The sequence below is a fragment of the Halichoeres trimaculatus genome, unplaced genomic scaffold (assembly GCF_033239565.1).
Source record: "Halichoeres trimaculatus isolate MK-OKI-2021-1 unplaced genomic scaffold, fHalTri1.1 fHalTri1_scaffold_13, whole genome shotgun sequence".
Taxonomy (NCBI): domain Eukaryota; kingdom Metazoa; phylum Chordata; class Actinopteri; order Labriformes; family Labridae; genus Halichoeres; species Halichoeres trimaculatus.
In genome coordinates, this window is record NW_027437191.1 from 35161415 (window position 1) to 35184714 (window position 23300).

General features: G+C 42.8%; 1 protein-coding gene across 1 annotated transcript in view; it reads left to right on the forward strand.

Moving 5' to 3' along the window:
* The first annotated feature begins 634 nt into the window (after positions 1-634).
* Positions 635-23300, forward strand: part of LOC141801696 (protein EFR3 homolog B) — a 43076-nt gene continuing 20410 nt past the window's right edge. The window contains exons 1-6 of the mRNA XM_074684841.1: positions 635-1012; positions 12792-12868; positions 16712-16839; positions 17384-17534; positions 21176-21297; positions 21542-21691. Coding sequence (XP_074540942.1) covers positions 928-1012; positions 12792-12868; positions 16712-16839; positions 17384-17534; positions 21176-21297; positions 21542-21691 — 713 coding nt within the window. The 5' untranslated portion in view covers positions 635-927. The remainder of the gene's footprint in view (positions 1013-12791; positions 12869-16711; positions 16840-17383; positions 17535-21175; positions 21298-21541; positions 21692-23300) is intronic.

Sequence of the window (23300 nt, forward strand, 5' to 3'; positions counted from 1 at the left end):
ATTTACTGTGTTTTTTTTTTATTCTGAGAGTAACTGTTGACACATGGGCTAACGTAGCACACTAACTTCCACAGGCCTCACCGGAGCCAGCGGTTTTCCTGATTCTCGGCGCCGCCGTGAAGACTTGTTTTCCGGCTGAGGTGTCATCCATTCCCCGGCTCCTGTGAACCTGGCAGAGCATCGCCGCCTGGTGACCACCATCCAGCATGACAGGTGAGTAACCCCAAATTAATGCACCTGTTAAAGGCCTGAAGACAAAGGGAAGACGCCGGAAAATTTACAACCTGCACAACACGGAAACAGATACTTCTAGAAACACATTTTAATCTGGCGCATAAAAACCCACAGCAACTCACTGTGAACGTGAAAAGTGTTTCAAACACAGAGTGGGGTTAACGTGGCTAAGTGTGTGAATTGTTGTATTGTATTGAAATCACCTACCAGTCGTTTTGCCTCCGCTGGCATCTGCTGATGTCCACATTCCCTGACCCTCCAGCCTCCTGACTGAACGCCTGTCCCATGGTGCCCTTCTCTGCCCCTCCAGCCCCCTCCCTCTGCCCAGGGAGAGACTTTGGGTGGATAGTGAGGTCCATTGTGCCAGTGAGATGTTTATTAATGAGAGGGACGCACACAGAGGGCAGAGCTGCTGTAAGGAATTATTGCTAATCTCTTTTTGATGCGGTCGTCTGTGTTTGTACTAATGTACATTAAGCCTCACCTTAGATCCATGCACCCTCAGCAGGCATGGTTTGTGGAGTTGTGAGTGTTTCTAGACTTGTTGAAAAGCTAATTCTGACTCTGCTCTGCCGCCTGCAGTGTCAGACGTACGTTTTTGCCGTTGTTAGCGAGTTTTTCTGTCTTTAAAAGTGATTTTCGCTTTTGGAATTGTTTGTGTGGCTGTGGACTGTTGTGCTGTGTTTCTTGGCCATGCCCTTGCCTGCGCCTGATGTCCCAGCCTCTCAGAGGCTGGCACTGGACTGCCGTACCCTTCTGGACCACCGCATTGGCAAGGGTAAGTGGCAACAGCATCTCCTCTGTTCTCACTCTGGCTGCTCTGCTGCTTCTGAATCGCTCAAACAGAGATTTGTTTTCATTAAAAGTTGGCTTCTTCGTTATACATGTATATTTATTCTCAAAAATACACCAAGAAAATAAAGTCATATTTGTGTTTTTATACTTTGAGCTGATCCTTTTTGCTTAAAACTGATTCAGCTGCAGCTCTTGGGTAGTCCAGCATCAAAAGGAGCGCTGGCTGTGAGTTGTACTTGGCAGAGTTTGCTGCAGATCAGAGTTAGTCAAAGAAACTTCTTCAGGAGCATTATGTTATTGTTTCTGGCACAGTTATTTTCCAATTGGAGAATCTTTCCAATGTTTCCTCCTGTGTGAAGCGATAAATGTTTATTCTCCTGTCAGAAAGAGAGGCGTATAGCTTCACAGGGAGCGTGGCTGATTGTGCCAGCAATCAGAGTTTCTGGCATGGGAACACAAAGCCTGATTGTGGATTGTTCAAGCAAAGTGACATCACACATGGCTCCTGTTATTTTGTCAGGAAACACACGAGTTCAAAATAACTAAAGTCAGGGTGGAGAGAAATTATGCTGGTAAAAGCATCAATTAGTTGATGTTTCTTGAATTAAAAAATGTTTTTCATAAAACAGATTTTTTAATAATGAAAATTCTGAATGAAAATGTCTGAGTTATCAGACGTCTAAACTCACAGAGCTTGTATCGTTGTGATAACAGAGGACTTCGAAGGATCAGGGAGTTTGTGTGTGATATTTGTTTCTTGCATTTGTCAGAGTTGTTTATGCTTTTTCTAAAAGACAAAAACAAGAAAAGACAAATGAAAGTTGTGACTTTAAATTCACAGATTAAATCTTTGTTGTTGCATTTTATTGGCTTTCTAAAAATGCTGGCACCAATGCATAAAGTAATGCAACACATTTTCTGCAGTTTCTGTAAATTCAATAAAAGGAGCTGACATAAACATGCTAACATTAAAGTATTCATCAGCTTCATTAAAGGGATGGACATTTTTTCAATAATCATGTAAAAAGAGGCAAATGTGGAAGAAAGTTGCATAACAGAGAAGGAAAAACTGAGCGTGAGTGAAGCAGCAGGCGCGGCGAGATTAATGACGGAGAGGAGGGAGAGGGTGATGCTGGAAGGGGGAGGAGAGAAGGAGGAAGAGGAGATTGCGTGGGTGGGAGGTCTTCTCCCTCTCTGTCCCAGTGGTGCACATTTCTGCCTCCTTCTCCCTCACTCCCCCACGCCTCCCTCCACAGCTGAGAGGAGCGATTAGACGCCAGGCGGGTGTGTTTGTGCGCGGCTGGCTGCATGCGAAAGCCGCACTGCTCCCCTGAGAAGGAGCACCGCGCAGAAGACGAACGGGGAAAATCCAAGGTCATCACGCGGCACGCTCGTCTCTGACGTCCCCCTTCCCCTTCCTCAGACCCTTTTCATGCGTGTGTGTGTACATGCCTGTTAATGTGTGTGTGACTGCACCGTGAGGGAGTGTGTGTGTGTGTGTAATTCATTGCATCAAGCAGGGCTCTGCACCAATCACGGTGCGCATTTTAGCTCCAAGCACACGTGCAGGCATCCATGCCAGAGTGAGGGGTACATCTGTGTGTGTGTGTGTGTGTGTTTGTGCGTGTGTGTGTACGAGAGGCTGAAGCTGCAGTGAGGAAACATCAGCGTCTGTAGTGAGGGACTCCAGCAGCAGCAGGAGCGATGTACGGTAAGCAGAGCCTGTCTGTGTCGTGTGTTTGCATGTGTGTGTGTTTAAGCATGCTAGTTATGTCAGGCAGGTAGCGTTCAGCCAGTTTTCCTGCATTCTGCAAACACGCTTGGCTTCAGCTCTGCTGTCGTAGCCTCCTGCTGTCACTCCAGTGCTGGAGCTGCTAACAGCACATTATGGGATCTTGGACTCTGACGAGGATACGTCTGTGTTAAACAGGATTTGCTAACACGGAGATGTTTTTCTTTGGTAAATGACGCTCATTTGGTCTCTGACACTAACAGACTGTTTCCTTTCACTGAATTTAACACGACAACATTGAAGTCTTCTCTTCTCTGAAGCTAAACTTCCCTGTAGGATGTGTGCTGGGTGATCTCCTGTTGTGTTTCTGTCCTCGTTGTTAGCGTCCTCTTTTTGTGGTGTTGATATATGCTTCATTGATTAGCGCTAATTAAAAAGTAGCGCTCCTTGCTTTGGTTTTAGGCTGTCGATGGAAAAATCTTTGGTGTGAGGGCTCATGTCAGTCACGATACAGGCTTCACTCATCTCAGTTTGGCTCCATCACGCTGCACACACTCCTTCAGCTCGCGCGTGTGTGTGTGTAGACTTGGCGCTCTGGAGCTCGAGTCCCTTGAAACTCACTTTCATGTTTGACTAAGATTCGTAGAGTTTCGTCAGCCTGGTGAGGATCTGAAGGTGGTTTCTCTTGACATTGAAGGAGCAGACACACCGAGCTGTAACATGTGGACAGACAGCTGAAAAAGTGGGGGTGTGAGCGGTGTGTGTGTGACAGCCTGAGGATGCATCCTAATCAGACGAGGAGACGAGTGGGAGATAGATTGAGTACATATGGAACAAATTGAACAGCCGTCACTCTCCACATGCTCTGCTGGAGGAAATTTCACATTTCTTATTCTGTGTCACGCTTCCTCTAATGCTATAAGCCTCTCTCCATCCTCCTCTCCTCAGCTCATTGAGCGGCAGCTACTGTGCATATTGGACAGCGCTGAATCGCCTCCCTCGTGATTTATTGTTTGCTGACACTGGCCACGTCTCTGGTCTTCTCCTCATGCCGTGTTTGTGTACCCTCATCTTGCATTTAAATGTGTGAATCAGCCGTTTAAAGATGCTTCATCCTCACGTAGACTGGTTCATGTGCCCCCCCCCATTTCCTCTGTTATGTAACGACACCCTGAAGGACAGCACGCTGAGTAACCACCCCGAGAGGTGTCAGGCTTTTCCTACAGATCTGTGTGTGTGTGTGTGTGTGTGTGTGTGTGTGTGTGAGCTGAGCGCTCTGCATGACCCCAGGTGGAGGTGAGGTCCAGGTGGATACTGACAGTTAGGTCTGAAGACACAACCACACAAACAAACACACTTAAACACACACACACACACAGAGATCCAGAGTGTGTTTAATATTCTCCTTGCAGGCGACGGGACTATATTTACTCTCTCTTGTCTCGTGCACGTGACTGCTGAGACAACAGAGACAACAGAGCGGCTTTTTGGACGGGAGGTTCAGACATGACATTGGGAGATGCAGAGACTTGTTTCTGTGTGTGCTTGTGTGTGTGTGTGTGTGTGGACTTTTGATGGATCTTTTGTCTCTTAATGGTTTGTTTTGTGTAGTTGTCTAATGCTGCAGCAGTTTCAGGAAAGTGTTGAGTTTTTTTTTGACACTTTCATGCATAAACATGCCCTTTAAAGCTGTGTACGCTCATTTTTCTCGCCTCAGTTTGCAGCTTTCTCTCTCTCTCTCTTTTCCTCTCAACGTGTAAATGTGAAGCCAGCATCCTGAGGGGAATGGAGAATGCCTGTTAGTGTAATCGGTTAATGCAATGGGCCATTGTTAGTATAAATATTGCTGTAAACAGCAATGGACGGGGCCTTGCCTCATGCTGATCCGTCATGCCCATTTCAAGTCCACTGTGAAGGTTTCATCCTTTATAACAGTGTTTCCCAACCCTGGTCCTGGGGACCCCCTGCCCTGCATGTTTTAGATGTTACCCCACTCCAACACACCTGATTCAAATGAATGGCTCGTTATCAGGCTGGAGCAGAGCTTGATAACGAGCTGATCATTTGAATCATGTGTGTTGGAGTCGGGAACATTAAAAACATGCAGGGCAGGGGGTCCTCAGGACCAGGGTTGAGAAACACTGCTTTATAACGTGTGTGTGTGTGAAGAACATTCCATTTTCCCGCCTTCCCGCGAGTCACATGACCAGGTGCACGGAACTCCTAATGAGTGTGTGACATCATCACCAACTGCTGCCCTCTCATGTGTGACATTCACAGAAGTTATAGAAACAACTTCTCATAAATGCCACAATTTTCCACCAAATCTCTCACGAAATCCTAAATTATTGTCGTAAAATTTGTCATTTTAAAGCTGTAAGACTGAATTTTTTGTGTAGAAGGCAAATTGCTGCAGCTTATGCGGAGCTTGATCATTTGCTCCCATTCATTCTTAAAGGGGACATATCCTGCTTGTTTGTCCTTTTCACTATGCCAGACTAGGATGCCTGTAAAGCATTTCTGCCCTCAGTACAAGTCATTTAGTTCCTTCATTGCCCCACAATAGCGTTCTCAATATCCTCATTTTAGGCCATTCTGAAGATCTGGTTGAAACGCTCCGTTTGGAGAATGACCTCCAGTAACCTCGCAACGTCACAGCCCTTTGTGCTCTGATTGGTCAGTTCTATCAGAGGGGCGGAGGTGGTAGAGCCAGGGGGTGGTTTTTGCAGCATGGCAGTATTTACAAAATCGCCATATTGGATGGAGCAGACCGAGCGAGTTTGCTGTTTGCCAAAACTTCACCGTAAGGCATTGATAGCACTAATAAAATGGCAGAGTGTAGGATACGTCCTTTTGTATTGGACCCCGAGTCAGACCCGGACAGTTCTGCAGCTCAGGAGGAAGAAAATCTACCTGGACACAGATCATCTCAGGACGCTTCAGTGTGGTGAGTCAAAGCGGTACTGTAACATGTATAGTTTATACGTTTATACTCGGCTCTTGGTGGGTGTATCCCTCGGTGGCGGTTGTGTGACTAACTGACATCACAGAGGAGGAGCTGCTTTATCAGATTACTCCAATAAAAAGAAAGGATCCTCGTGTCGTCACGAAGGTCGAAATCTCGCGGCCAAATGTCAATGACCTATTTTCAGAGGCATCAAATCTCGTTCTAGGATATGAGAAAAAATACAATATCTCATTTTTTGAAAATTCAGGAGATGAAAGGTCTTGTTTTCAAATTTATTATATTATATGTAAGTATTAAATCAGAAATCAGCATGACATGTCCCCTTCAATGGGTTAGCTGAGAGGGCTTCTTATTGGTTCACTGACTTTGAGGGCTCGCCATTCAAAAACTGTCTCTGAAACAACAAAATCGCCAACAGCTTTTGTAGAACAGGGTCCACTCTGTCATCTGAGCAAATTTGAAGCTGATACTATTTATGGTGTCAGAGGAGATGATTTTTGAAAAAGGGGCAAAAATGTGGCAAAATCTTATTCTGAAAGGCAAATAGCTGGCTTCCTGTTTGAGATAGGTCAGGGCTGTCAGTGTATGACTTTTTCATCTCAATGAGACCAACATTTTGACATTGGTTTTATCTCTCTATGACATCCCTACTGGCCACTAGAGCTATTTTAGTGTGCTTTGGCAGTACTAGAGAGTAAATTATGAGATGTTGGTGGTTAATTTACGTATTTTATTGAATTTTTTTGGTGACTGTGAAGTGCGTGGCAGTTCTGGTTAGTTTTTGAGCATGTTCAGGGGGTGAAATTAGGGTTTTTGTGGTTGGGTTTATGGTGTCCTTGCCGTCCAGGCGAGGACCCTATAAATTCGATGGTGGCACACGTTCACGTGAATCAGTCTGTGGTAGATGTAGCCTTGGATAATGAGAGAAACACAGAGGGTGAGGTGGTCGACCCTGGCTTCAGAGCGACGCTCCCCTCCTCTAAGCGTCCACCAACAGCCTGTAATTTGTCGTCCCCGTGCTTCATGCTCCTTTCACATGGCTCTGTTTGTGTGGCTGTGGATGAGCTCGCTGCGCCGCCCCTGGATGTGCTGTCAGCGTGCCATGCAGAGTGGGTGGATGTCGTGAGACCCCCTGTGTGTGCTTTCTCCACCGCTGTCATCTGAATTCTTCCTGCACACCCACCTGGTTGCTGTGTGTTGCTCTGTTTTCCACACCAACCCGACATTACCAGCAGCAGAGACACTAACAGCTCTGTTATTGTCCAGGCGGCTCCCTGAGGAGCACGCCTGAGGAGCACGCTGTTGCTGTACGTTGCATGGAGAATATGAAAAAAGATTTGAGGCTTTGGAGACAAACTTTCCACGTCTCCCAAAACCTCCTCCCACCTCCTGCGACGTTAAGGGCAGGACAGATTTGTGCTGGACGGAAAATATAATAAGAGGCTCTAATCTCTGAGTCACTCAGCGCATCACAGTCCACCTCCCCCATCACACCTCCATCTCTGTCCTCTCCCTCCGTCTGTGTCCCTGTCGCTCCTCGTCCTCCACCCTGCTCCCTGTCCCCACCCGGGCCCTGCTGCTGCTGCTTTTTCATCAACCCATCCTCCATGAAGGGCCCAGGGCCAGTTCAGCTGGAGGAGAGGAGGTGGGGACGAGGAGGAGGGGGCGGGGGTTCAGAGGTCTCATTAGTGTTTGAAGTGATGGAGGGGCCGCTCTATGAATAGACACAGAGCTCTCAGAGATAAGCCGGAGCTCCTGCTGCGGACTCAAGCACAACTTCCAGAGAGCAGGGAGGGCGGCCTGGAAACAGACGGCCTCTAAGTGGTTTAAACACTGAAGATGCCTTTCACTAAAAGGCTTTTCAAAGACGTCCCGCTCAGGCTGCCTGCACGTCTCCCAGGTGCTGCTCGACGATAGTGCAGAGAGGATGGAGGCTGTTCAATGCTCTGCTCCTCCTCTCTGACTGTTTAAGTGCTGTTGGTCAGGAAAGTTACACCTAGGCCTGTCACGATAACAAATTTTGCTAGACGATAATTTTCCAAAATTGTTGCCGATAAACGATATTATTGTTCATACTATTTTGTTTTTTTTTTCCATATTTTCATTGATGTAACTATGATAAATGGGATAATAAAGTGAGTACTCCATATCAAAAGCAAGAAACTTTAATTTCTTTAGAGTATTTAACTGTAATTAAAAGGTCAGGATCTTTGAAATAAAATAAATTAAACAAAAAATATAATAAATTTAACAAACAAGAAAGAGAAAAAAATACAATGAAAATGAAATGGACTCTTTTAGAAAAAAAAACATGTCAATGAAAATAATTAATACTAATCAAAAACAGTAAAACATAGACCCTGTCTCTAAAGAAAAAACAAAACTCCAAATTAAAAAACAATAAAAACTATCGCCTAAATAAAAGGAGTTTACACAGTTCCTGAATTGTTTGTAACATGTACTTTTTCCCAGTCAATCCGTACTGTCTGTCAAACATTTTGAACATTTCTGGCTTCAACCGTATTGAAGGGCTGCATTTCTTTGGTAATGTATCTGTCTTTGAGCGCCACCATGGGGTGCTTTTATTTCTATTTACTTTGCCGACCAAAAGCCTCAGTAAGAGCTGATTGTCAAAGAACAAGGCTCTGCTGCACCTCCTCATCTTCTTCTTCGTCGCCACTATTTTCAAACAAATGCCACATATCAGCTGGTAGGTGTTCATGAGCTCACACTTTGTTCATTCTGATAAAAAACTAAATATTCCCACACTGGGACTGTGGCAGGCGGCTTAAGAACCGTATCTTTGGTGCCATCACTCATATTAGCGTGTGTTTCCTCCTTACCCCTCAGGACGCTGCTTCAGCTCTCTCCGTGTGTACGCGCCAGCAGCCCCGTCTTCACCCCAAAGATCGCATTTTTGACAGATGCTCACTCCGCTATGAATCCGCTAAATCTGCTATAGAACCTATGCACCCCGATGTTAGGAAAGATAGACGTAGTGAGCCATCTTCCCATTCAGCCTCTTTGGTCCAAAGAGAGGAGGAAAACAAACATGCAGCATGTGTCAGTTTATCGAGGCCGGCAGACTTACCCAGGACGTTTTTATTTATCATTCGGTTAATTGATTTATTGATTATCATGACAGGCCTAGTTACACCTCTAATTCTTTGGATATGAAACCAAAAAAGGCCCCTTCTCACATTTAGCATTTTCTTTTTTTTTTTTTAAATGGTCTTCTTCTTATTAGGAAAAGCACAGTTTATTGAAACTTCAGCAGCTTCAGTCCATGCCTTCTCCTCTCTGATGGTGTCCGTACAGAAAATATAGAATCATGAACTTTTCCTCCTCCAAAACAAACTTTTCCTTGTTTCCTCGTGTTGGTTTTCCTCCGAGTCTGACCTGCTGATGACCTCTGTCCCTATGTCAATGATGGACTTTTGATAAACAAGGATGAGATTTATGGTCAGGAGCCAGAACATGGAGCTTTATTTTGAAATGATTAGGTACTCAGATGGTTTCTGTGTCTGTTTTCTGCTCTGCAGAGATTGATAGGCAAAAATAGGCTGACAGTGTTACAGCTATGAGCAGCTGTTTGTGGTTGGTTGGCACTGAAGATGGACCGCAGCAGTAATTAACTAAAGTAGTTTTTAAGTATGGAGCAGTGCAGTGCTTCGTGGCTGTGTGTTAAAGAGACATGACTCTGCAGTGGAACTCACTGCATGAGCTCAAAAACCTCCACAAAATCACTTTTTGTGACTATTTCCTTAAATTCTAGTGAAAAATGTAACATGGAGGGCACTGGTATGACTTAGCATTCAGGTCTTACGTCCAATGAGAGTCTTGAGTGGGTGGCCCTGGGTTCAGGTCCAACCTGCTGCTCTTTGCCATGTCACTCCTGCTCTCACCTTGTTTACACTTTTTTTTATTTTCTCTTTCCTGTCTCTCTCATAAAAAGCATCAAAAGGAAAATGTAGCTTGCTGAAGAAAATCGAACATGAGGAATCAAGATTTGACAGTCTTTCAGTCTTTTTGGAAATCATGGACATCATCTTCTACACCCTAGAGAGGACAGAAACCAAACTTTTTTTTTTACTAAAGATTATTTTCTGAATGTTAAGATTTATTGTTATTATTCACGAGTTGGAAACAATTCTCTGACGCAGACTCATTTTCCAGGACGCTGTTTTGGACGATGAGTCTCTCAGTCTAAGTTTGTGCCTCTCTGTCTTTGTGAACGCCTGTTTTTTATGATTTTACAGACACTCCTGCTTTAATCTGCTGCATATTGAGTGTACAGCGTATCAAACGTGTGTCTCACTGAGTGTTTTTGGAGTCCGGCTCATTTCTGCTGTTTCCATTGGTGAGTCAGACACGTGGCAGCTGATTGCCTGAAAAATGAAATTTGTGCTTAATTTTTGGGACACGTTACACAAGCAGACAGCTGGTTTGGGCTTTCTGGCTCTCTGTAGGAGGCTGATGGCTCATGGTGTGAACTGTGCGAACCACACGGCTCCTGGCGGCCTGTGCTGGTCTGTCGAAGACGTCCTGTACGTTTATAAAGACGGTGTTTGGGTCCCGAGTCCTGAGACAGAGTCCAGCAGGGCTGCACTGTGTGCTGGGTACAGGAAACTGTGAGGTAGGGGGAGGAATTTGGCAGCTCAGCAGAAAACAAGCGGCAATCTGTGAAACAGTCTCAGAAATAATAAATAATGAAACATTTCTCCTCTGGGAGAATCAGAGGAAGGAGAAGGAGGACGGGGAGAGGACAGAGGAGGAAAGCTGCTCCTCTGGAGATTGTTTTGTGAAGGTTTGCAGAGTGTCAGGTCGTCTCATCCGTCAGTGAACCTGGTTTCAGAGATGACCCACTTTCCCACAGGCTCAGCGCCTCCTCTCGTGTTCACCTACAGGAGAAAATAACCAGAAAGATCTACGAAGGGTTAACGGCTCTGTTCAGGATTTTTGGAGGTTATCCCCTCTTTTCCCATTTCTCCTTCCTCCTTCTTCTCCCAAGTTCCTGTTATGACTCACCACTGCTGAGATCTTTCAGCCAATCAGAAGGCAGCTTCCTCCCCTCTCTGCTGTTTGGTCGACTCAGAGCGAAGTCAGAGAAATCACTGTCTGAGCGGAGCCGTGTTATCTTCACAGCCATCTGGATGCACTGACAGGGACGTGTGTGTGTGTGTGTGTGTGTGTGTGTGTGTGTGTGTGTGTGTGTGTGTGTGTGTGTGTGTGTGTGTGTGTGTGTGTGTGTGTGTGTTATCAGCTGATCTGACTCGTATTGTTCCTCCCATGTTGGCTCAGGTGTACCCTTACCTAGCGTAGCTCCTCTGACCCAGATCAATGTTGTGTTTGGTGTTGTTTCGTCCTTCCTGTACGTTCAGTGAAAGCTTTTATTGACTGAGAGCACTGTGTCTCTGTCACTGTGTCCATGTATCCCAAAGGAAAGGAAAAGGAAAGGAAAGGAGGAAGGAAGCTTCTTGCTCCTCACAGTCAGCTGATCATCCTCATACTCAGTGAAACTAACGAAGTGTGTCACTCTTTTCAAGCGTGCTCTTGACTGACAGGGTTATTATAGTCAGTACCTGCTGACTGGTCATTGTTTCATGTGTAGTAAGCTGTTTTTAAAAGCTGTCACAGCCAAACATACTGTATCAGTTCTCCATCTCTCAGGGATAATCACCCTGACAAGCCGACAGTGTTGACACTCAGATCTCCACCAGTGATACTAAGTGTTTGTTTCACTTTTATTTGTTGTTTCCTGGATCATCGAGTGTAAACAAACAGCCTGTTAAAGCTGGAGATCTGCCCTCACAGTAACACGTTTATAATCCCATAAGAAAAACCTGACGTTACCAAAACATAACGATCGTTCTCATCCTCATGTTGTAGACACGCTGAATTACGCTGAAGGAGACTAGGGTTGGGAATCAAAAACCGGTTCCTGTTGAGAATCGTTAAGAAATGTTTTAATCCATCGATAGCGTTAGCCTTTGTGCTTAACGATTCTCTAATTGGTTCTTTACACTATGCCAGAGCTGCAGGATCTGATGTGACTAGTCTCAACTCAACTCAACTCAAACTTTATTTATAGAGCACATTTAAAACAACTGAAGTGCTGTACAAACACAAACAACACATATGGCTTAAAATATCTAAAACATAAGCAAAAGTCTGTATTCATTAAAATACATTAAAACACATTAAACACATGAAAATTAAAAAAAAAAAAAAAAAACCTAAGATGTGCACTCCACTTTGATTAAAGCCAGGGAGAAGAGGTGAGTCTTTAAAAATGATTTAAAAACCTCAACTGAGCTGGCAGTTGTCTGCTGCAGGTCTCTTAGCTTAGCAGTTAGCTAACGTTTCCCAAGAAAACCCTGTTTAAGGATTTCTAGCTTGAAGTTTTACTGACAAACTGAATACTCAAAGAAATCTACATCACTCTCTCACAGGAGATTCTTATTCAATACATTCAAAATAAACAAAACAGCGCTAGCTTGATGCTAATGTGTACGGGAAATCGCATTGATACGCTAGCAGTTAGCATAAATCAGTATAACTTTGGCTTCAGAGTAGAATTTCAACTCTCATCACAGAAACATATCACAGTTACTCTTTTTAAACAACACTGTGAACTCTAAATGCCAGAATACTTTCAGGGAAATGAAAGAAAAGTTAGCCTCATGGTTAGCTTCATAACTACAGCAAGGTTCCAAACAACTTAAAACAATGCTGTAACCACTTCAAGACACTAGATGGCCTACTTGAGTCAATAACGTATTTCAAATCTGTACATCGTCACATGACGTGTCATTTTTACTTATTTCTTTATAGTTACATCGGGAGTTATCCAGATCCAGTGACCAATTACATATTTACTCACTTGAAAAATAAGGAATTGATAAAAAATTGAATCGACAAGCAGAATCAATAAGGGCATTGATATCAATAAAATCTTATCGATCCCCATCCCTAAAGGAGACATGTTTGTTTTTCTTGTCTGAGCCGTTTTTGTTGACCACTTCTCTTTTCTGTTTTCCTCTCATCTCTTGTTTTCTTCAGGGGTTTGCGGTTGTTGCGGGGCGCTCAGGCCTCGGTACAAGAGGCTGGTAGACAACATCTTCCCAGAAGACCCAGAGGTGAGAAACCTGACACTTCCTGTTTCCTGTTAAGGCTGTTCCTCTGTCTCCTGTAAACTGTGTGGATGCTGCTGATGCTTCAGTTTAACCAGGGGAGTACAGGCTGGTGTAATGGAGACGTGATGTAGTGTCTGTGATGATACCTTTTCAAACCACAAACAGGAAGTGAACACGTCCGAGGTATCAGGAAACTCTCCACATGAAAGTAGATATGGAGAAAAACGTGCGTCCCCTTTTTTATTTTCTGGTCTCATCCATAGACGCCATCTTTGGCCCTGTTTTCCCTCAGATCTGAGTCACATGACTCAAACAGAGAGTTAACTGGGCTGAGGAGAAGGAGCTGCAGCTTTCATTTCTGCCTCTGATGCTGCAGTAACCCACTTTACCCACTTTACCTGTCAGATCTTTGGCCAAACCTACGATCCACGGGACGCACGAGTACAAGCAGACCTCATTTCTGTGTGTGTGTGTGTGTGTGTGTGTGTGTGTGTGTGTGTGTGTGTGTGTGTGTGTGTGTGTGTGTGCTGACCACCTGCTCCCAGAAACAGTCTCTATGTTTGTCTTGCAGCGACTGAGTCTCGTGCTGTAACCAACAGTATCCATGAAGCCTCCAGAGGACATTTACTCTAAACTGTGTCCCACTGTGGGAGTGTGTGTGTGTGGGAGTGTGTGTGTGGGTGTGTGGGTGTGTGTGTGTGCTCTCACTTGCTTCAGAGTGTTTCTCAGATAATTGCTGTATCTGTGTTTAAAGCTGAGGCTGAGTTTCCCTCAGTAGTGTCAGTTTCTAACCGTGGTGGATGTAGTTTTTAGTTTAGCAGCAGGGAATAAACTACAAAATGTGTCTCAGACGTGGTTTTATTTATTCCTGGGAGGACACTGTGGGTCTGCAGAGTTACAAAGTGATTCACTTTAATGAACAGCAACAAAAATGGCCATTTACTGGAAGAGGCTTGTTTTATAGTCACAGCAGCAGCAGACTGAGGGACTGATAATGGATTCTGGCCGCTCCGTGTCTTAGAGCAGCAGCTCGGCCGTCGCCCTGCGCTGACTGCTGAAATAATGCTATAATGTGGAGGATGAGACGTTTTTAAGCAGCAGACCTTTGGACCTGATCTCACAGGGAAAGCTGGGTCCGGCTTAGACCGTAAGGGTCTGAAACAAGCGATGAGCTACAGTCTGAAAATATGAAGCCTGTGCAGAAATGCTAAAAACTGCAGTATAACAAAAAATCAAATCCACACACAGAGGCATCAACAGTAAACAGAACAGAATAAAATAAGAATATCTGTATATTTTTCAGTGTATTTAGAAACATGCAAATGCACATCTCAACATACACAAACCCAAACATATATGCAAAAACAAAAGTTTCCCAGTTTGTACCAAAAAATCAAAAGAAACCATGTTTAGGTACCTAAATGCATCCTTGTGACTATGAGGGAGTGGAAGAGTAGGAGATTTTCCATGCTGGACATGAACACAGCATTACAAGGTTATATATTAAAGAATAAATACGTCAAATTGAAAAACAAAAAAAAGATTAAACAAATTGATATTTTTTACTACATATTAGCACAAAATAGTACCGAAAATTGGTACCATTGAGTACCGGTACCAATTGCCAGGTACCGGGCAATTTATTCTGTATTTTGCATTTTGCCATGCAAAACAGTGTTTTTTAATAAACTCTGTTATAAGAGAGATGGTTTTGGCATTTATTTGGGATACATTATGGTTTTGAAATAATTGAACAACAGAAAAATAATCGTTAGACTAATCGTCCAATTAATCATTAGATTAGTCGACTAATCGATAAAATAATCGCCCGATTAATCGTTTTGAAAATAATTGTTTACCCCCAGCCCTAGTGAAAGATACCCATCACTACCCATGTCGCTCCTCACTCTCACCCTGTTTCCTAATCTACCCACAGTCCTCGCTCCTTTACAACAAAAGGATTAAAAGCCTCAAAAAAATAAATTGGAAAATGAAAGGAAAAAAAAGAAAAAAAGAACAACTTTCACAGCCTGGTTCAAAAACTGGTGGATTGTTTTTTACTGACAGGTGTAGCTCCCTGTAGATGTTAGTGAAGAGGCTCAAAGCTGCCATGTGGCCCCCGCCGATGACGGCTTAATTTTTCTCTATCAGAAACAGATGGGTGATGTCACAGAGTCCAGATACTGTACAGCAAGGTTATAATAGTTTTGGATTTGTCATTACAGTTTAGTTTTAATTAGTTTTAGAGCGGGCATTCTAGTTTATATTTAGTTTTGATTTTTGCAACAAGGCTTAGTTTTAGTTTAGTTTTAGTTTATTTTTAGTTTAGTTTCAGTTTATTTTTAGTTTAGTTTCAGTTTAGTTTTAGTTTAGTTCGGTTTAGTTTTAGTTTAGTTCAGTTTATTTTTAGTTTAGTTTCAGTTTAGTTTTAGTTTAGTTTTAGTTTTTTCATACCTTATTAACCAGGTGCAGGATTCAAAAAGGTCAGAGTAAATATTTTGTAATACTGTTTATTTTCCAGTCCAACATAGAGCTCACTGCTCAGTCAATGCTGATACTGAACTGTTGGCTGCTGCCTTCAACACAAGAAAATAATATAAACTTAATTAAAAAAATTAACATAAATTATGTAAAAATAATATAAACATAAATTATATAAAACAATATAATCTGAGCTTTCATAATTATAAACTTGGACTCTGTAACAATAAAGTCAGACTCAGATTAAATTAAACTGTCACAGATGCTCTGATTCGTTGCTCCTCTACGTTTGGTCGCAGCACAGAGCACAGCCAGTCAGTGCAGGAAACAAGCTCGTCCCAGTACGTCTCTGTGATGGTGCCGTACGGCGCCGACAACTGCTGAAAACTGCTGAAAACTGTGGTAAAATTGGTTGGGAAAATATGTGGGATTAATTTAAAACCTAAAGGCTATTAATATCGTCAAAAACGATAACAAAGGACATTTAGTCTTTAATTTTGGTTAGTTTCAGTTAGTTTAGTGAACATGAGATACAGTTTGAGTTTACTTATAGTTTTTGTTTTCTTTTCTAGTTTTTATTAGTTTGAGTTAACTGCAATGTGTTTTACATTTTAGTTTTCCTTTTTAGTTTCGTTTTAGTTTTGTTTTAGTTAACTATTATAACCTAGCTGTACGGTCTATGATCTGACATGACCCATGACCTGATGACCTGAGTCAGCAATGAAGATCTTCTTGTTTGTCACTGCTAATGTTAGCATTGTCAGATCATGTGATTCCTTTCAACACACTAGGGGATGAAATATTAAGGCTGTGGTCTTATGGTGTGTGTTGATAAAGATCAGAAACTTGGATTTTAGACTAAATTTATCTCTGAATAATTATGATTGTTTTGTTAGACGTGTCTGAAACAGGAGCCGGAGGTATCAGCCAGTCTGACTGAAGTTACCATTGACCAAAAACATCTGATCTCTAACAGAGTAAATCTTTCCAAAGTGTTATTATTAAAGTTTCTTATGTAAAAATAGATGAAAAGTTTTCTGAAGGTTTGTTTTTCTAAATCAGGGCCTGTCTGGTCTAAAAACGGCTCAGTGTTGAGTTTGAAGGTTGGTGTGATTTTTGTGTCTGGATCTCTCTGTAAATAAATAATGATCCTCAGGTATCACCGTTAGTATTTTTAGAGTCCCTTCGCCCGGCGTGGCGGTGTGCAGGGTTCCTGGAGTTCATCCGTCCTGTGGTCCAGCGTCTTACAGACTCATCATGACCCAGGCTGGGGCACCGCTCCCTGAATCACACTCAGACTCTCTGTTTCCTTTCTCGCTCCTCTTCCTCTTTATGTCCTCCGGTCACGCCTCCTCCTCGTCTCAGGACGGTCTGGTGAAGGCCAACATGGAGAAGCTGACGTTCTACGCCCTGTCAGCTCCAGAGAAGCTGGACCGTATCGGAGCGTACCTGTCCGAGAGGCTCTCCAGGGACGTGGCCAGACACAGATACGGGTGAGCATCACACGCCAGGCGCCACTCACAGCAGCTCTCTGGAGGAAACGTTGATGCTGTGTGGTTTATTCTCTGAGAGTCTGCCAGTCTTTGTCCAGATCCCTCTCACAGGTGTTTTTAAAACCTTTATGTTTCATATAAACCAGGTGAGGAAGCCCAAAGTGAGTCGTTACACTCTTAATGTTCTTGGATATGTTCATCGTGCTCTGTGAACAGCAGCCGTCAGACAGGAAGTGGGCACTCAGGGGTTGCTGGGTGATGCTTCTGTACACTCTGTACCAACTTTAAAAAGCCCAGAAGTTGTTTTCTGGTGTGACTCATGCCTGAGCTGCTCTGAAGGATCCTGGCTGATGCAAACAGCCTGCACAGATTACGTTTTCACTTGGCACAGTCTCCCTGAAATCTGTTCAGTAACCACGTCTCCAGAGTTCGTCTGTCAGGGAAATCAAAGCCTGTTTTTGAAAAGTCTGTGTTTGATAGCCAGATGCATGTTGGGTAACAGGATGAACGGTGCGACCCAGGTGTCCCTGTGTCTGCTCCTCAGGTATGTGTGCATAGCCATGGAGGCCCTGGACCAGCTGCTGATGGCCTGTCACTGTCAGAGCATCAACCTGTTCGTGGAGAGTTTCCTGAAGATGGTTCGGAAGCTGCTGGAGTCAGACAAACCCAGTCTGCAGATCCTGGGGACCAACTCTGTGAGTCTCAAAACTTTAACTACAAGTCTGAAGGTTTCACTACATGTTTTCTGATTTTGAGTTTCTCACTTTAACTGAAACATCCAGACTGTAACTCTTTGAGAAGGAGGAACAAAGTGGGCGATTTCATTTGCAGCATTGATCAACTGTATTTACTTTAAATTAAAGTTACTAAATGATAGAAATTCCAAAAGAAACATCTGAGAATGAACATTTAATTTGACCTAGCATCCTTGTTGATAGCTGACCATAGCGTGAGTAGCTGGTACATTTAGGACAGCCCATTAATGCTGAACACTTCATGCAGGTTTTGGAGCAAAATGCTGCTGTCCAGATGTTTGTTTTATTATAAAAATCACTGGTCGTTTTTGGTTTAGGGCAACCTGTACTGTCATGAGAGCCATTTTTCCCCCTCTTCCACCAAAGACGAGTAGTCTGGAGCCACAAAACACAACACAGCTTGCAAAGTTTTATAAGTTTTATTCTTTGTCTATTAATTCATGTCACTATGGAGTAGTGAGAGTGCCAAATTACAAAAATAAATCTAATAAAAGAATAAATAAATGGATGAATAAATGAATAGATTATATAAGAATCCATAAAAGAATAAATGAATTAATAAATAAATTATATAATAATTTATGAAATGATAAATAAATATATAAGAATCTACAAAAGAATAAATAAAAAAATGAATTAATAAATACATTATATAAGAATCCACAAAAGAAAAGCTAATAAAAACAGAAATATAAAGAAAACTCCAAAAAATAAATAGGAAAGTGCTTAATAAATAATTAAATAAGTAAATAAAGAAGGAAAAAAAGTAGCTATATGAAGTGATATTAATCAAAGAATGAAGCCTTGAAATAAAATGCTAATAAATGTATTTATATAAAGACAAATGAAAAAAAGTATTTAAATCACATTATAAAGTCACTTTTAAAGCAAAGGAAATATTAGCAGAAAAATATGCACAGTAGGAATGTGGTTGTACGCATGCGTAGAAGGAAACCTATGGAGGAAGAAGGATGGCGGCTGAAAACTTGACAGGAGAACTTTTGTTTTATTTTTTGATTTGTCTTTATATTAATACTTTTATTGGCCTTTTCTTTTATGGATTCTTATATAATTTATTTATTGATTCATTTTTTAATTATTTTATTGATTCGTATATAATTTATTTATTGATTCATTTTTTACATTATTCTTTCATAGATTATTATAAACTTAATTGATTCATTTTTAATTCTTTTATAGATTCTTATATAATTTATTTATTGATTCATTTATTTATTTTCTTCTTTTATAGATTAATTTTTGTAATCTGGCACTTTCACTACTCCGTATGTCACAACAAAACTACTTTTAGATGAATTCAACATTAAAATATTGAGTCCTTTTCATATTTGTGTAAAACTAATAAATTAAAAACTAGCCCGATTTAAGACGTATAAAAAGCCCATATAGCTGCTTATCAGCTTGGTAAAATGTAAACACCAAACAGGAATTTTTATGACTGTGGTTGATATGGCTGATGATTTATGGCCGTAACATGTGGCTTTGATTTTTCAGTTTTCCAGAACAGTTTTGAAATCGATTACCTTACCTTTTTAATTTGGTAATTTTCAGAAAATGCTTTTTGCTTGTTCTAAAAATTTGTTTTCAACTGTCATTGACAAATTAACAACTTTTTTAAATTAGATGACAAAAAAGAAAGAAATTGGGCAACAAAATCAACAAAAAATAAAAAAACTAAATAATTGGATCAAGAAAAACTTTCCTTTATCTCAATGATTTTCTTTGTCAAGGCCAGAGGGAGCAGCTACAAGGAGGATAAAGAGCCACAGGTTGCACACCCCTGTTTTAGGGGGTTTCCCGAGTCAGAGTCATCAGTAAAACTGATGAGTGACAGCTTCGGCAACAATATCACACTGTCTGTGCAAAGCCATCGTGGTGTGAACTCTATTATTGCCCATCTCTACTGACGGTTTGACAGAGGAGACCTGGAAGTGCTGAGAAGCTGAATTCCTAAAGCAGACCAGAATCTCAGAGCCCCAGAAACTGGTCCACTCTGTCTCCAGAGCTTTAAGGTTGTTGCTAAAAGAAGAGGTTAGCCAACACAGAAGCTAACACGCTCCTGTCCTGTTTACCTCCTGCTGCCACGGCCGATCATTAGAGATGCTAACCTGCAGAAACGCTGGGTTTGGTGTGTGAGGAAAGGTGTATCTCAGCTGCTGTTGGTCTCCTGGACAGAGGCGGTGGGAGTGATGAGTATCATGAGATGTGGGGAGCAGCTTTCAGCGGTGGGTCAGAGCAGGACGTACAGAGGGATCAGATTAGCTGCTCTCCATCAGACCGAGCAGACACGCAGCCTCATAATCTTCATGCTATCAGTCTCCCTGCACACTCTTCTGGGTGTATTTAGGACAAACACAAGGCCACACACACACACACACACACACACACACACACACACACACACACACACACACACACATCTGTGCTGAGTAATTCAATGTGAATCTCAGTCCCATTCGCTGCAGTCCAGTTGTGCAGTTTGCTAATTTGAAGCTTTGCATTAAGAGTTTGTGCTCATAAACTCAGTGATTTTATTAACCAGGATTAATTTCCTGTAATAGCTGCTCACACACACACACACACACACACACTCAGCTCTTCACATGCTGGTGTGTGTGAACAGTTTGTCTCATGGAGGCGGATCAGCATCGAGGAGAGGAGAAAGGAGCGGATTAGAGAGTTTATCACCACATGACACGAGCGTGGCCAGGTTGCTTCACTACTTTGCGATGACCTTAACCTTTCTGTGCAGCAGGCTCTGTCTAACACACGCCAGCTCATCAGCCAGCGCTCGGCCCATATGGTCGTTTCTTTGAAAGAGAGGAGTTTAGAGCAGAGCTTCGTTCCTCCTTTGGCTGCAGCAGAAAGCATCGATAGCATCAGCTCTCACCGCGGCGTGTCGACTTCTTCTTTACGCTCTCCATCAGATAAAGTCTGTTTCAGCTCTGACTCCTGAAGCTGCTGCAGTAATTTACTGTAAGAGCAGTTTCAGCCTCACTTCCTTTCATTTACTCCAGGGTGCTCCATTTAATCTGAGCTCTCCTCCAAACACTCGCTGAGCTCACAGAAACAGATTCACATCAGGCGTCTTCAGATGTTTGGATGCTGGTTTCATCCTCTCCTGACGTGTTTCTGCACAGACCCAGCCTGCGTGTTTGGGATGGGAACTATTCTGAATATTCAGATTATAATTATCCCTGCAGGTATCATCCTGTCTGTGCAGACTCTCAACAAAAGCAGGTTGTAATTTATTAATTGCAGAGTGTTGTGAAGCTAAATGTCACCGTGTTGAGATGGTGACATTTTCCTGCTCGGTGGGAGTGCCCCCTCTGCTGGGCGCCTGTCACTCCTAATGAGACGTTATGTCACTGTTTGACTTTAATTTAGGCGATGTGCACCGCGGGGATCTGGGCTTATATCATTAAAGAGTGTTTAATCAGAGCCAAATCAACTTTTAATAACTCGGCCTCATAATTAAAAAAAGGATCTCCAGAGTTTCAGAGTCTGACAGGAACATGAGTTTTCATTTTCCTCCTGCCCTCTCCTGCCTCTCCTCTCAGTTTGTGAAGTTTGCCAACATCGAGGAGGATACGCCTTCCTACCACCGCAGCTACGACTTCTTCGTGTCGCGCTTCAGCGAGATGTGCCACTCCAGCTACGAGGACCCCGACATCCGCACCAAGTGAGTGGACACACGCTGCTTTTAGAAAACTTCAGGGAGTCTGTTTTATCTGTCATCTCTTTACAAAGTTTTAAATCCGTCGTCTTCTAAATTTAGACAAAGGGACGTCTTTGAACGTTAAATTTAGCGCAGGGTGACAGACAAAGAGTGGCTGGTACAGGATAAAATAAGACACATTAATTATTTCCTATAATAATCATCCGTTTTTAGACTCATCAAAGGATGTCTGTGTCTTTGTGTCGAGGATCCGGATGGCGGGCATCAAGGGTCTTCAGGGCGTGGTGAGGAAGACGGTGAACGATGAGCTGCAGGCCAACATCTGGGACCCTCAGCACATGGACAAGATCGTCCCCTCGCTGCTGTTCAACCTGCAGAGCGGGGAGCGGACCGAGAGGTGAGTGGATGAAGGAAAAGGTCGGCTAATCACGTAACCTGTTTTTATCCTAGTGTTTTATTTTTATTAACTTTATTTAGTTCTGATTTAGTTTATTAAGCTTTTTCTGACGTTAGCTCCTTGGAGGACGGGCTCTTACTCTGAGCTTTAGTTTCATTATATCTGGTAAAGTTCAGTCTAAATGTTGTTTTCCTGAAGGACTAAGAGTTTGTGATTCCTGGCTCTAAAACCCACGGCCTCAGTAAAAGCTCCCTCCACAGCTTCTGTCCGGTTTTACTGACGAGCGCCGTCTGAACTGAAGCCGTTTCTGACCCAATTCTCCAGCTGATACTGAAGTCCGCTCTGAATCTCAGCTCCTCAGTCTGTTTGCCGTGCAGTCTGCGGGGGGCGTGATGGCTTATCACAGCTCAGTCAGCCGCGTCCAGGCCAGTTGGATGAATTCCTGGCGTGCCAGAAACGGAGGTTGGCTGAGGGCGTCCTGAGCAGAGCGCACCGAGTCGGTGAATCAGCTCAGAGCAACTTTTTGTCCTGGGTCCAAGTGAGAAAAACTGCAGATGACATCTGAAAGCTTCACTGCTGCTGCTTAGTGTTTGTTAATGAAGTGGGCAAATACAGAGGACACCTCTATTTCAGCAACAAACCACCTGACTTAGCATGTTAGCACAAGCTAATCACAGGTATTTGACTCATGCCTGGTTAGCAGAAAGCTAACGGGTGTCGCTCTTCGTCCTGTGCTGCTCTCCAAGTTCCTGAAAGTTGAGCCAAACTTCACCCTCGTTTAGTAAAAGCTTTATCTGTTTGGAGTTTAGCTTCACTTTGGTTGTTTTTCTTCCTCCGTGCTACGTCTCCTATTGTAGCTGCTCTGATTAGCTTCCGCCCAGAAATGTCCCAATACAACCAAAACATCAACATCCAGGCTGAGGAGGGGGTTGAGGCAGACACAGACACAGACACACGTATAGAGGCCCAGAGGAGACACCAGAGTAGGATTATTCCTGTAAAAGACAATATTTTACTTTTTTAGAAAAATCCTACTACTCTACCTTTAAACTGAATGTTTTAAATAGTTGTTTTTTGTTTATTTCAGGGCTACAAAAACAAATCGATTAAAATTTAAATAAAAAAAATGATCCCTTACTGAGGTGCAGGGCCTGTTATTAGAGCACTTTTTGCACAGCTGTCACCATAGACTGTAAAAAAAATGGCCGTCCACTTGCTCGGCTCGAAGTGAGGTCTCCACAAAAACTGCTCCCCCTGGTGGCTGGCTGCGGTATAGGTCAAAAAATCCATCTCCCCAGTCATTCCAGATGGGCTGTGGTCAAACTTTAAAAAATTAATCCACCTGGTAGAAATGTTTCTCACGTCTGATTGTTGTGGTGATTTGAAGATATCATTTGGCTGTCTTGTATCCAAGTCCTCTTTTTCTGAAGAGTTTTGTTTTCATTAGTTATAAGAGGTTAAAAACGAGGCTTTACGTCACGTTTACGATGATTGACAGCTGACGTTCTCGTGTATTTTTTCAGGGATTGTAAAATATGTCTGGAGGTAGAGTCAGGAAGTGATTAGACTCTCCAAAGAAAAATAATTATTATTTTTGTCACCCAGCTCC